Source organism: Eumetopias jubatus, unplaced genomic scaffold, assembly GCF_037043125.1.
Source record: "Eumetopias jubatus isolate StellerSeaLion01/CBP00866 unplaced genomic scaffold, mEumJub1_p1.0 scaffold_13, whole genome shotgun sequence".
Classification (NCBI taxonomy): Eukaryota; Metazoa; Chordata; class Mammalia; order Carnivora; family Otariidae; genus Eumetopias; species Eumetopias jubatus.
The window spans coordinates 15,766,715-15,781,087 of record NW_028274819.1 but is presented as its reverse complement, the minus strand read 5'-3'; the positions used below and the strand labels follow the sequence as shown (position 1 = coordinate 15,781,087).

The 14,373-nt window shown below is 57.9% G+C and overlaps 1 protein-coding gene across 8 annotated transcripts; it reads left to right on the top strand.

Moving 5' to 3' along the window:
- The first annotated feature begins 6,084 nt into the window (after positions 1–6,084).
- On the top strand, positions 6,085–13,792 carry SLC39A13 (solute carrier family 39 member 13). Of its 8 annotated transcripts, none has more exons than XM_088017714.1 (10): positions 6,091–6,211; positions 7,691–7,999; positions 9,673–9,786; positions 10,069–10,208; positions 10,597–10,701; positions 10,817–10,906; positions 11,673–11,723; positions 12,039–12,171; positions 12,325–12,452; positions 12,556–12,644. In XM_088017714.1, the coding sequence occupies exons 2-9, from the start codon at positions 7,699–7,701 to the stop codon at positions 12,444–12,446; spliced, it is 1,056 nt and encodes a 351-aa protein (XP_087873840.1). In that variant the 5' UTR covers positions 6,091–6,211; positions 7,691–7,698; the 3' UTR covers positions 12,447–12,452; positions 12,556–12,644. The 8 variants fall into 8 exon arrangements, with proteins under 8 accessions (XP_087873841.1, XP_027967212.1, XP_027967214.1 ...); XM_028111412.2 differs by having other exon boundaries at positions 6,093–6,211; positions 12,039–12,167; positions 12,353–12,452; XM_028111409.2 differs by having other exon boundaries at positions 6,096–6,211; positions 12,353–12,452; positions 12,556–13,792.
- Positions 13,793–14,373: the final 581 nt, after the last annotated feature.

Genomic DNA, 14,373 nt, shown 5'->3' with positions numbered 1-14,373 from the left:
GCGGGCCGCTGCCCCGCGGAGCGGAGAGGGGCCCGGCCCCCAGGTGAGGAGCCGGAAGTGATCAATAACTCCGGGGGGGGGGGAGCGGGGGCACCGGCGCGGGGCGGCCTCCCTCCCTCAGCCCGCCGCCCCGGGCCTCCCCTACTGAAGCTGGGAGGGAGGCTACGAGGGGAGAGGAGCGGGGTCCCCAAAATCCCCGGGAGCAGGAGGAGCGGCGGGGTGGGCCTACGCGGGGTTCTGAGGGACACGAGCCCCCCCAAACACACGCACGCGCGCGCACTAGCAACGCCCATGGGCGTCCCTGACACAGATGTGGGAGGGAAGAGAGAAGTGGAGACACCTTGGAGAAAGTGAAAAGCCAGCCACAAAATCGGGAGGAGACGCCCGCCACGTGCAACCGGCAAAGGTTAAGCATCAAAAATACATAAAGAACTCTTGCAAGTCCATGGGGGGCGGGGGGGGATAAAAAAAGAAACAAGGAATCCGGCAGAAAAATTGATAAAAGATATAAGCGGGCATTTTTAAGAAGAGGAAGCACACGTGTTCAGTGAATATCTGAGAGATGCTCAAGCTCATTGGTGTCGAAGGAACCACAAAGATGGACCAGGGTGGGATGCTCTTTGACACCCCTGGGGGGACGAAAATGAACAAGCCGGACGACAGCACCACGTGTTGGAGAAGAGATAGAGCTGCGCAATCTCCAGGGCATTGCTAGTCAGCTCTGCAACCACTAGAGAAAACAATCTGGCGTTATCTCATAAAGCGGAGGCCCAGCCTGTCTCCACACCCACACCCCCCAGGCGTAAAATCAAGAGGACCTTGGCAGGTGCTCTAAGACACCCGGGCAAGAACGTTTAAAGCTGCTCAGTTCTTAATAGCAGAAGTCTTGAAATAGCCCAAAAGTCCACCGACAAGAGAGTGGGTAAATAAATTACAGTGGATTCATCCACACAGCGGCACATGGTTCAGCAGCTAAGCAAGCAAATGAACCAATTTCACATAATAACATGAATCTTAGTACCATACTGTTGAGTGAAAAAGCCAGTCCCAGAAAACAAATACTTGCCCTTCCTGTGAAGTTCAAAACCAAGCCAAAACATACCTCTACAAATAGCAATGTTGGTTCCTTCCTTTTAATACTTTTGTTATTAGGAGATGACAGAAGACTTAAGAGTAAGTCTGAGAAATTATGAGAACCTGTAAAAAAAATGTAGTTGATTTACCCGGTATCAAAGGAATACATAAAAATAATTTGCCTTCCTGTGGGTTATCAATAAATCATCCAGAATGTAATGGGAATTATCCTATTCAAAATAGCTGCAAAAATGTAAGATACTTTAAAGCAAACGTATTAACAATTATGCAGGTCCTATATGAAAACAATTGTAAAATTCACTGAATAATGTAAAAGAGAACCTTATAACAACTTTTATTCTCCTTAGTCTTAAAAAGAGACAAGCGGTGCCTGGGTGAGTGGAGCATGCGACTCGATCTTGGGGTTGTAATTTCAAACTCCACATTGGATGTAGAGATTACTTAAAAATAAAATCTTTAAAAATCAATCAATCAATAAGTCAAACAATATTGTCCAGGCATACAGGTATATGAGAAAACTCATTAAAAAAGAAAAAATTGATCATTGCAAAATTCAGGTTCCCCCAAGAAGGAGGCAGGGAGATGGAATGGGGAAGGGGTGACAAGGAAGAAAATACCTCAATAAACACACATTAAGTACAAGAGGGCCCTGCAAAGGCCCAAATGACCGTGCATAATACAGAAGTATCTGCATTTGCGCTCCTGAAGGGGAAAGAAAGACATTAAATTCATTTGGACAGATTTTTATTCAGGGGATGGGCAAAAGCTTGTCTTTCCTTCCAGAAGCCCACAAGGGCGGGGGGGGGGGGGGGGGCGGGGATGCGTGTGCATGCAGGAGACGGGGCTAAGAACCCCAAAGGCACACAACACTGAGGGCCTTCAGCCTGGACAGATCCAGAAAGCTTCAGGAGGAAGGGGCAGCCTTGTAAACGTGCTGGATTTCAGTCAATAGATGGCAGAAGGGGAAGAACATGCCAGGCCTGCCAGGGGATGGGAAGGGGCTTATAAAGGCAGAGAGGTCAGGGGCGCCTGGGTGGCTCAGTTGGTTAAGCGACTGCCTTCAGCTCAGGTCATGATCCTGGAGTCCTGGGATCGAGCCCCACATCGAGTCCCACACCGGGCTGCCGGCTCAGCGGGGAGCCTGCTTCTCCCTCTGACCCTCTCCCTTCTCATGCTGTTTCTCACTCTCTCTCTCAAATAAATAAATAAAATCTTTAAAAAAAAAAGAAAGAAAAGTCAAAAAAAAATAAAAATAAAGGCAGAGAGGCCGGACAGAAAGTAATGAGGCTTGGTTGCCCATGGGCTGCCCAGGAAGGGTGGCTAGGGGAAAGGGGTGGTGCTGTGGAGTTGCTGGGGCATCATCTGGCCAGGGCTCAGGATCTGGGGGAGAAAACACTCCAGAAACTCACTAGGAAGCTGAGGCTACTCTAGGAAGAATGACTTGAGAGAGGGTTAAGGTCAGGGGTTCCCCAGGGGCAGGTTTGGTGTGGAGAGGTGGAGCCCAAGTCCATTGTAATAACAGCCTCATTTCAGCTGTGACCTTGGACAAGGTGATCGTGGCCCTAAGCTTCAGATGCCTTTCTACAGAGGTGCTGCCGGCCCATGGACCCCACGGAAAGCCCTGAGAGGGAGAAGTCCACACTCTGGAAGCAGAGAAACTGTGCATCAACCCCCAGCCTAGAGCATCCAGCACTGCACAGCCAGAGGAGGGCGAAGGTCATCTTAACACTGACAACTCCAGGCCATGGTGGTCTTGCAGCCACCACCTTGTCAGCAGGCCCGGGCCCAAGGGCAGTCCTACCTTCAGGAAATAGAGGGGTGAGACCTGGTTGCTGAAAAAGCCCCAACTAAAGATACCAGAGCCGGGAAGAATGTGTGAATGTGTGGCTCAGACTGAGCCACCCTGGCACCCCCTCCTTTTTTTTTTAGAGGTGGGGGAGGGACAGAGGGAGAGGGAAAGAGAGCATCCTAAGCAGGCTCCACGCCCAGCACAGAGCCCCACGCAGGACTCGATCTCATGACCCTGAGATCATGACCTGAGCCGATATCAAGAGTCAGACGCTTAACCGACTGAGCCACCCAGGTGCCCCTGTAACATTTTCTTTATACCCATGTACTCACACATGTGAATGATGATAATATCTAACCCTAAAGTAGAACTTCTCATATGCCAGGCATAGTTCTAAGTGCTCTGTGTATATTCATTCATTTACTCCTCACAACAATCTGATACCGTAATCCATTTTACAGATGAGGAAACTGAGGCATAGGAAGTCAAGCATTTTGTTTAAACAATTTATTTATTTATTTATTTATTTATTTGAGAGAGGGTGTGTGTGTACTCGTGTGTGCCCGTGAGCAGGGGGAGGAGCAGGGGGGAGGGAGAAGGAGGGAGAAAAAAATCTGAAGCTGACTCTTAGCTGAGCATGGAGCCCAATGTGGGGGCTCAGTCTCACAACTGTGAGATCATGACCTGAGCCGAAACCCAGTCAGACACTCAACCGACTGAGCCACCCAGGTGCCCCAGGAAGTCAAATAATTTGCTCCAGGAAGTCTGGTACAAGAATCTGACAGCCTTAGCAAAAAAGCTGGGAGGTCATAGTGTGCGTGCGTGCACACACACACGAGATTTTATACATACACAAATGCATATAAATTTACATAATTGCATAAATGTGATCATATACATGTTTTAAATTTTTCCTTTAAAATTTTTTCCTCCCCCAACCATGGAATCCATGTTATCACCCAATGTATGATTTTCTATATTTTTTACTTATTCACAATTATACATGGACTTATAGATACCTATAAACACGTGTACTTATACAGGGTCTCTTTTGTCATTTTTTTTAAGTAGGCTCTGCGCCCAGAGTGGAGCCCAATGCAGGGCTTGAACTCACGACCCTGAGATCAAGACCAGAGCTGATATCAAGAGTCCGATGCTCAACTGACTGAGCCACTCAGGCACCCCCCTTTTGTCATTATTTTAAAATAGTAGATCGGGGCCCCTGGGTGGCTCATTCGGTTGGGCATCTGCCTTTAGCTTGGGTCATGATCTCAGGGTCCTGAGATGGAGCCCTGCATCAGGCTCTCTGCTCTGCAGGGAGCCTGCTTCTCCCTCTCTCTGTCTGCCCCTCTGCCTACTTGTGCTCTCTCTGTCAAATAAATAAATAAAATCTTTTTAAAAAATAGATCATCCCTGAAACAAATAATACCTTATATGTTAATAAAAAATAAAAATAGATCATATTAAATAAATCATTTCTGCATCTTTCTTTTCTCATTCATCTCTACCTGGAAGCCCCTGGCAGATCTAATTCACTGGTGTTAACAGCCACACATCAGGCCACCCACCATGTCTTTCCACCTGGTCCTCCCTGCTCACGGTCCTCTTCTAGAGCCCCCCAACGTGCTTTGTTTCTTGACTCCATTAGGGAATCTGATGGTGGAAATTCCAGGCCAGATGAGAGGAAAGGACAGTGAGAAGGCAGCAAGTGACATTTCGGGCTGGGTCTTGCCTACCCTCCTGCAGGTGGCCCGCAGCCCTCGGCCCCCAGAGGCAGGAATGCTGACTGTGTTATTGTGAAATCATTTGTATATTGTGAAGTGCTTTGCATAGGATGGAGAGATTTGCATAAAGGGTGGGGGGGTGGCATCTTTGAGATCCCAGACCAGCATCCACGATTGTCTTCCTCCCTTTGCAAAGAAACCAACCCAGGGCTTCCACTTCAGAACTCAGGGACAGGCCCAGGAGAGCATTCTGGCAGACCTATGGGCCCGGTGTGCTGAGGCAGACAAGAGGCTTTCGGAGGAAAGCTGATCCCATCTGGAAGGAGTTGAGGGGGTCTAAGAAGAGCAGACATTGGAGTGTGAAGTGGAAACAGGGCACCAGGTGCAGTGTGTGAGAGCCCAGTGTGCCCTCAGAGTCCTCAGTAGCCAAGAGCCACACAGGACAGTTGAAGGGAGCTACCAAGGGAGACACAGGAGGGTCAGAGGCTTGGAGACCCCCATCCCGAGGCAATCTCTGCCCGAGCCCCCACATGCCCCATCCTGAATATTATACAGTCTTGCCTGATTCCCAGAGAGAAAGACTCCCACCCCCTAGAAGTGACAGGTGCTATCACATGCTCTGGGTTCGGGGACACCCAGATGCAAACCTGGCTCTGTCATCTGTGCCACTGTGTGGCCCTGGGCTAACAGTACACACCTCAATGGGATCAAAGGTCTCAGCGAGACAGTGCAAATGGAGTGAGGCACGTAGTAGTGTTCAGTAAATAATGCTATTGCTTGCTGCCCCAGGCTGGGGTCAGGCCTAGCTTCCTCCTGGTGAGGGAAGCACAAGCGACAGCTCCCCCAGGTCTGGGGTTCCGAGCAGCAGTATCAAGACACCATGCATTGGACCCCAAAGGGTTACAAGCCCTGGAGACAAAGGCCTGAGGTTCCCAGTGAAAAACCAAAGCATAAAAATAATTCGATGAGTAAGAATAAAATTCCCTCTTCTGAGGTTCCCGGGGCCAGGCCCCTCCCTGCGGCAGGCACTTCCCCTTTCCCTTGTTCATGGAGGAGCCAGGCCGCTTTGACTCAGAGCTGGAGCGCCCGAGCCAGGAACCCACCCGACCCCGGCCGGGCTCCCGGCGGCGCCTGCTAGCAACCGAGCGCGCCCCCGTGCGGCCGCGGGCGGGACTGCGGCCCGAGAGAGGAAGCGGCGGCCAGACCCGCAAGCCCAGCCACCCAGCCGCTCGCGGTCCCTGCGGGGCCGCCGCCCCCGCCCTCCCCAGCGGGGCTGAGCGCCTTGCCCCTGGGGCTTCCACTTCCGCCCGGCCCTCCCCGCCGTCTCCCTCCCGCGTCCGCCCGGGCGGAAGTGCGCCGGCCTCCCGGGTCCCCCACGGCCGCGAGGCGGAAGCGCGCCCTGACCGCTGCTCCCCCCCCGGCCCCGCGGAGCACTGCGCGTCGGGTTCCGGACGGGTCCCGTGTGACGTGGCCGCGCGCCGGGGGCGGCTCTGGGCTGGGGGGCCGGGAGGCCGAGCCGGGCGGGGCAGACCCGGGGCGGGGCGCGGCGCCGCTGCTGGATGGCCGGGGCCGCCCGGAGCGCCGCCGCCGCCGCCGCTGCACGGTGAGTGACCGCCCGACCCTCGGGGGCCCGCGCCCCGGGCGGGACGCCCCGGCCGCTCCCCCACGCCCCCCGACCCCCGGCCCTGCCGGCCCCGGGCTAGACTCGGGCTTCTGGCCCCCCTTCTGGCCCAGAGCCGGGCAGTTCGACTTCCTTGGGCTCCTGTTCTCCCCTGTCGCCCCGCACGTCGCTGCCCATCGCTCCCTCGCTTTCCTCCTCCGCGTCCGTCTCCCACTCTGGCTCTCTCACTCCTGACTTTGTCTTGTCTTCTCCCTTCCCTCTCCTCTCTCACTCTCCCTACCCCGTTCCCTGCTCCCCAGACTGCGGTCCCCGCACCTCTGCGTGTCCCGCCTTGGCCTCCAAGTCTGGCTTGGCCCAGTCCTGCCTTTGGCCCCCAGGGAGCCCCGGCGAGGTTCGTCAGGGTCCCCCGTAAAGGCCCGGAGCTCCTGGACGCGGGCATCTTTTCCACCCTCCCACCTCCATCAGGGGATGAGGAAACTGAGGCAGGGACATCGCTGGCTCAAGGTCACGGCCAGATGAGGCAGGGCAGACCACATTTAACCCTCACCCCCGAGTTTCCAGATTGAACTTCTCTGTTGGCTGACTCACATCCAGGTCCTGTGATCCAGTGTCTGGGAACCTTCCTTCCGGGGGTGTCCCAGGCCGCCTGCAGTATGAGGAGGGCTTTCCCGGGCCTCCTCCGTTGCCAGGCACGGTCACTGGCCTTAGCAAGCTTCTCTCATCTTCACAGCCTGTGAGGGAGGCAGTTCTTCTCCTGTCCCACAGACAAGGAAACTGAGGCCCAGAGAGGGGCTTCAGGGACTTGCCCGCACTCAAAACGCTATAGGTGCAGAGCACAGAGTTCCGGGCTGATCTCCAAAGCCTGTGCTCTGCACATCCTTGACGCAGCTCCCGCCTGAAGGATCCTTCTCTTCGGTTCCACCTCCTGTCTGTCTCTGCACCCTGGGGACAGGGGGCTCACTGCCGAGGAGGAAGCTCTGATGGTTCTGCCCTAGCTCCGCTGCTTGCTTTCCACACCTGCACCATCCAGTGTTGCCCATCAGGCCAGACAGTGGCAGCCTCAGTCCCCGGGGTGTCCTCGCTGGAGCACATCCCGGCCGCAGAGCCTCTCCTGGCAGCTGGAGACACCCGACTGGGCTGGGCCTGCCGGTGGCTGAAGGGAACCCAGCCAGCGCCTCACCCCGTCATTAGGGAAAGTTTAGCCCCAGGCAGATACGCTGACACACAGTCTGGAGTAGGCTCGGGAGGAAAAACTGTGTGGTCCTCGGGAGTGGGGTGTGGAAGAGTAGAGCCCCTTTGCTCTGTGCACCCGTCATTGGGGTCCTCAGAGGCCCTGGGCAAGGCTGCTGGGAGAGTGGATGCCATGGCCGCTTGTCTGGGGGGAGGGTTAGGAGGCCACGTTTGCTAAGCAGGTGTGCGGCCAAGGGTGGCAGCTCACGTAAGAGCCTTTGTGTTTTTCAGCACGTGGCATGCCTGCATGTCCCTGTCCTGGCTGTGGCATGGCGGGCCGAAGGCTCCTCTTCTTCACTGCGCTTGTCCTAGAGCTCCTGGGAGGGGCTGGGGGTTCCCAGCCGGCCCTCCGGAGCCGGGGGCCTGCAGCTGCCTGTCGCCTGGACAACAAGGAAAGCGAATCTTGGGGGGCCCTGCTGAGCGGAGAGAGGCTGGACACCTGGATTTGCTCCCTCCTGGGCTCACTCATGGTGGGGCTCAGCGGAGTCTTCCCACTGCTCGTGATCCCCCTGGAGATGGGGACCATGCTGCGCTCAGAAGGTAGGTGGCCCTCCTCTGGCGCCCGGGGCCCCGGGAGAGTGGGGTCTCACGTCTGTCTGGGGTGGAGGGCAGGGATAGAACACATAACTTCTCACCTTGTGAGACCAGGGTGCGCCACGCTCATTTGTTCGTTCACTTGTGCATTTGTTTATTCTGAAAGAATAAAAGCCACCAAACATTCACCAAGAAACAATATAGATTGTGGTTGGAAACATGGGTGCCAGGCCGCTTGGGTTCCACGCCTGGCTCTGCCACTCACCAGCTGGTAGCGTGGGGCAAGTTACTTAACTTTAGGCTCCCATCCTTAAAAATGGGGATAAATACTAGTATCTGCCTCATAGGTGCTACTGTGAAGAGGAGAGGAGCTCATACGGACGGAGCACTCAGAAGGGGGCCTGGTGCTGGGGCGGGGGGGGGCGCACCGCTATGTGCTGGTGAGCCATGTGCTGCCCCACCCTTAGTGCAGAAAAGCCCCCCCACCCAGGGCCCCTGGGTCGGCCTTACCCAGGAATACACGAGAGGCTGGTGGCGGGCCGCCTCTGGGGAGGGGACCTGGGGGGCGGGGCACAGGCCGGGGCAGAGGCTCCCCTTTGGCACCTCACACGCGGCTGTGCACTGTCGATGCACAGATGACACATCGTAACTCGTAATGAAAACTACAGAAGACTAGATGGGTAGCTGCTGAAAGTGCAGGTGCCTGCTGCCCGTCCCAGGAGTGCGCCGTAGCAGGCCTGGCCCCGGGGCTCCAGCAGTCTGTTCGGAATGCGTGCTCCAGAGGTTTCTGCCGCCTGCCTGGCCCGGGAACTGTGCACAGATGGTTATGAGCACATCTGTGGTGCACGCGGGCTGAGGGCTGGCGCCACAGCTGTGAAGAGAGCCCTCATGGGGCCCTGCTGCCATGGCCTGTGCAGCATCTCACCCCTCTTAGAGTGCCCCTGCAAGGTCAGCCTCCGGGGGACTGGGATTTTTAGCTCCATTTCACAAATGGGGAAACAAAGGCACAGAGGAATTCTTTGACCAGGCTGAGGTCACAGAGCCTGGAAGCGGCAGCTTCCCCTGGGATCCCACCTGACCCCCCAAGCGGCCTCTGCCCTCTGGGCCTGTTTCTCTATCAAGCCAAGCGTTTGGAGACAGCCTTCCGGCACTTCCAACTCTTGATGCTGCAAGTCTACAAAAGTCCTTGAATCTCTGCCACTTTTCTGAGAGTAACTGACTGAGAAGAGAGAAATTCCCACTTAAAGAGCGCTTGCTATGTGTATTGTCATTTAATTCCCACAAGGTCCCTATCAGATAACAATCAGCCCCGGTTTACAGATGGGGAAACTGAGTCCCAGAAGTAACCTGCCCAGGGTCACCAGCTGTTGGGCTGGGGAGCTGGGACCCATCGGGCTCCCACACCCTGTCTCTTAACCATGAAGCCATAGTGGTTCCACAGTCGTCCAGTGGGTCGTGATGTATTTCCTGCTGAGCACCCAGGCAGGGCTTGGCCTGGGGGTGGGGGTGGGGGTTGGGGGGGAGCGATCCAGGAAGGGCAGCAGGCCAAGTCCAGCCTTCTGGAAGCTTGGTTGGTTGAAAATACGCAGCGCCCAGCAAGCTGGGTGGGGCAGAGGTCTGGCCGGGGGCTCTGATAGGCCAGCCCCCGAGCCCCGCATCTCCGCATCTCTGTTCCGTAGCTGGGGCCCGCCGCCTGAAGCAGCTGCTCAGCTTTGCCTTGGGGGGACTTTTGGGCAATGTGTTTCTCCACCTGCTGCCCGAGGCGTGGGCCTACACATGCAGTGCCAGCCCTGGTGAGTGAGGCCACAGTCGGGGGGCTGGAGGGCAGAGGGAGCTGGTGCCCACGCCCAAGGTTGGCCTAGGCCCTGCCCGCTCTGCCAGAATGACTGGGAGAGGGGGTCTGGGCATCTGGCAGGGAACTCGTCCTGCTCCAGCACCCTGGCCCCTGGGGGAGTCCCTGGGGCCCAGCTTCCCCACCAGCTAGTCCTGTCCCGCTTCCCCTGTCGCTGCCCCTGACGACGTCCCATTCCAAATGGCCCCCGCTTCTGTGGCCCTGGCTTGGCCTGGCCTGTCAGTGCTGCCCCCTGCAGGTGGTGAGGGGCAGAGCCTGCAGCAGCAACAGCAGCTGGGACTGTGGGTCATTGCTGGCTTCCTCACCTTTCTGGCGTTGGAGAAGATGTTGCCGGACAGCAAGGAGAAGGAGGGGACCAGCCAGGTGAGCCCCAAGCCCCGGGGCCTGCACAGGTCAGCCTCTGTGATGTGGTGCCAGGGCCTGGAGGCGCAGGTCCTGAGTTGAGCCCTGAAAAGAGGGTCTCTTGGCCGTTCCCTCTGGGCTCTGGGAGGCTGGGCCAGCTGGGAAGATCCGGGGAGTGACGACGTGGGCCCCTGCTGTGGCTTGTTCTCTTAGACTGGGAGTGACAGCGGCGTGGAAGGTGGTCACTGGAGCCTGGGGGCACACAGCTGACTGAGCAACAGAGAAGTGTAGCTAGACCAAAGGGCTCTTTCCTGCCTCTGTGTCTCCATCTCCCACTCCCCTCCTGTGTCTACCCCGGCTAAGTGGGGGAACATCTCATGTCCCCTCTCCCTCCTTCTCCCGGCCCTAGGCCCCCAGTAAAGACCCCGCTGCTGCTGCCGCGCTCAGTGGAGGCCACTGTCTGGCCCAGCCGGCTGCAGAGCCCGGCGTGAGTGCTGTGGTCCGGACCATCAAAGTGAGTGGCCCACTCAGGGCCCCCTCCTCCTGCAGCTGTCCCCCACCCCCCAACTGGCAGGCCCAGCTGAACCCTGCCCGCCTGGCTCAGCCTGGCTTCCTCTCCCCTCACGCAGGTCAGTGGCTATCTCAACCTGCTGGCCAACACCATAGACAACTTCACTCACGGGCTGGCTGTAGCTGCCAGCTTCCTTGTGAGCAAGAAGGTGAGTGGGGGGGTTGGGCCAGGTGGGCCCCAGGCCTTTCTGGTGGGAATGATGGTGCCTGTGTTGACCAGTTGGCTCTGCCTCCAACATAGGTCTCCAGTCTGTGCACTTCCCACTCTCTCCATCACCAACACCCTCATCCAAGCCCTGAGGGCCCCTGCACGTGGCCGCCTTTTGTCTGAGCCAGTGGTCTGTTCTTACTGTGAACACTCCTTGTTGGGATTGCATACCTCTGCCAGGCTGCTAGGCTTGGGCCCTGCCCGCTTCTAGATGCTTCTCACCCACTTCTTCCCTCGGCCCTCTCTGACATTAGTGGTCTGCCTACTCTTGAGCTGGCCTAGCTCCTTCCCCTCTCCTGGCCTCCAGCGCATGCTATTCTATCTGCCTGGAATGTTCTTCCTCCCACTCTTTGAAATCCTGGCTCCTTAATCCTTCAGGCCTCGGCTGACATGCACTTCCTCAAAGAGGCCTCTGCTGGCCCCTCATCTAAATGAGGCTCCTGTCACTCATGCCCATGCCACCCGGTCCATCTCCTCCCCCACAGCACCTGTCACTGTGTAATCTTGTGGTTCTTTGTGTGTTCATTCAGTCCTTGCCTCCCCCTCCAGACTGTTAGCTCTGTGAAGACAGGTTCCTTGTCTGCTGTATTTCTAGTAGCCACATGGTGTCCAGCCAGAGCACCCCGCAGAGTAAATATTTGTAAACTGAATGGACAAGTGGGTGCCTGGCCCTCGGCCCAGAACCCCACAGACTCCCTTCCCTGCAGATTGGGCTCCTGACCACCATGGCCATCCTTTTGCACGAGATCCCCCACGAGGTGTGTGCCAGAGGGTTTCTATGGCAGCAGTGTGGGCGTGGGACTTGGGAGAGGGATTTGGGGTGGGAAGCCCAGAAGCAGCAGGCTTGGGGACGAGGCTTTGGAGGCCTGGAGCTGCTCAGCCCACCAGGCTGCGGCCACCATCTCAGCTGTGCTCCAGCCTCCGGGTGGGGGTGGGGGGTGGTGGTGAATGGGGTCCCAGCCTCGGCGATGCGGCCTGGGGGGCCCAGCAGCAGGGCCAGTGCAGGGGGCTCGGTGTGCAGGTCCGTACCCGACCCCCTGGGGCCCAGAGTGATCATCTGGACCTCCCCTCAGGTGGGCGACTTTGCCATCCTGCTCCGGGCCGGCTTTGACCGATGGAGCGCAGCCAAGCTGCAGCTCTCGACGGCGCTGGGGGGCCTGCTGGGCGCCTGCTTTGCCATCTGTACGCAGTCCCCCAAGGGAGTAGGTACGGGCATGGTGGGTGGTGACGGCAGGTGGTGGTCAGCGGAGGGGCCCCAGCCAGAGGGCACAGCTGCACTGGCCCGGTGTCCAGGCCAGGATCTGCCCCAAGTGTCCCCCGTGGGAGCGGGTGCTGCACACGGCTTGCCTGGGCCCCCAGCCGGTCGGGACTTCTGCTCCCACTGCAGAGGAGACCGTGGCCTGGATCCTGCCCTTCACCTCTGGCGGCTTTCTCTACATCGCCCTGGTGAACGTGCTGCCCGACCTCCTGGAGGAAGATGACCCGTGGTAAGCGCCCGTCACCATCGCCCCCCCGGGGGTGGGGGAGGGGGGGCTTCTGGGCTCTGACCTGTCCTCAGCGCCTCCCTGAGCCCGGCCCCTCTCCCCACAGGCGCTCCCTGCAGCAAGTCCTGCTGCTCTGCACAGGCATCGTGGTGATGGTGCTCTTCTCGCTCTTCACGGGGTGACCGCCCCTGATGGCCCCCCCCGCCCCCAGCAATAAGAGACTCGGATTCAGTCTGTGACCGTGTGTGAGGCACGGGGCGAGTGCCTGAGAGCGCCCCTCTGACCAGATTAGAGGACGGGGTGTGCGCACGCGCGCATGCGTGTGTGTGTGTGTGTGTGTGTGTGTGTGTGTGTGTGTGTGTGTGACCAGAGGTACGCGTGAGACCGACACTGTGATCGTGCGCTGGGCCCAGGGCCCGATGCCCGCGCCCAGCCGCGCTGTGGTCTTGTCTCCTTAGCCCCGTCATCCGGCACTTCCCGCGGCGAGCACTGAGCAATAGCAGCCCTGCTCCCAAGCGGAGGCCTCTCCCCACCAAGACCACAGAGGGAGTGAGAAGAGCCCCAGGAGTCCAGGGCTTCGGGGAGCCCAAAGCTGTCTCCCTCTGGGGCCTTGGGGTTCCCGGCCTTCTGCTCGGGCACCAAGCCCTGGGCAGCCTGAGGGCTGAGGCTGGGGAGCCTTCTCTGCTGTGTCTGTTGTCCTGGCCCTTCCTTTGTCAGTTCTAAGGCCAAAGAAAGGAGAGGCAGGTGCTCGTGTAGCCCCTCACCCCTCGCCGCACTCAGCACTGACAGTCCCACCCAGCCCAGATGGAGCTGGGGGTGCTTCCCAAGACCTTCTCCTCGTGGCTGCCGGCCCTGGGCCAGCTCCTGTGCCCCCAGGAAATGCTCCCTGGCAGCGCCTGCAGCTTTTGCCACCTCCCGCTGCCAAGCAGCAGCCTGCAGGGCAGTGAGCAGCCCTGGGCCAGAGAGGCCTGCTGGTCCTGCTCAGGGGCGCTCACGCTGGTCCAGGCGGAGATACCCTGGAGGCAGGAAGAGTGGGCTGTGGCCGCCCCTCCCTGCCCAGGCCCTTTTTCCTGTCCCACCACAGCTGAGGGTAGGTTGGGGGGTGGTGAGGGCCCCGCCTTGCCAGCACGCAGGAATGTGCTCTGGGAGAGCGCTGAAGCCGTAATCCCCAGCTATTTCCCTTGGCTGACACCCAGGTACTCAGCCAGCCCGCTCCACAGCCAGGCTCAGCCCTGCTGCTCAACCGTGGGCGTTCTGAGAAGCAGCCATCAAGAGGGTCTGAATGGGTTTACAGCAGTCGTGCTGTGGTTCCGTTTTTTTGTAAATAACTGTAGATGATAAAAATAAATATTATATACAAACTGGCTGCCTCTTTTCTGCACACCACAGTCCGTGGTCTGAGCAGGGCTTTCCTGGATGCCCTTGCTCCAGCCAGGCTGGTGGCTTTGTGTCCCCCTACCCCCGCCAGCTCAGCGGGCCACCCTGCCCACCTTGGCATCCCCTGCCCCACTCCATCTCTTCTGCTTCATGCCCCTTTCTGAACAGTTACCCTTGCAGTGTTTCTCAGAACAGGCCATAGCCGTTCATGCTGTACCTGGCCTGTCAGCTCTGGAGCCCAAAGCCACAAACCTGGCACCACGCCACTGTAGCCAACAGCACCCCGAGGGTGGCTGTCCTCGTTTTATGGACCTAAGAGCCAGGGGCTTCTCCCCAGCCTGTCCCCTGAATAAACGGAGGAAGGGAGGTCCATCCACAAAGTCATCTCCAGTTTTGCTTCAGTGAAATTAAAAAGAAAGATCATGAGGTCCTTACTCCACAGATTCTCACTTCCTCTGAGTTGTGAAGGCGGCCCCGGGGAACCGGGGGGTGCTGCTTCCCCACAGCACTAGCCAGAGAAGGCAGGAAGGGGAGAGCAGAGTCCCAC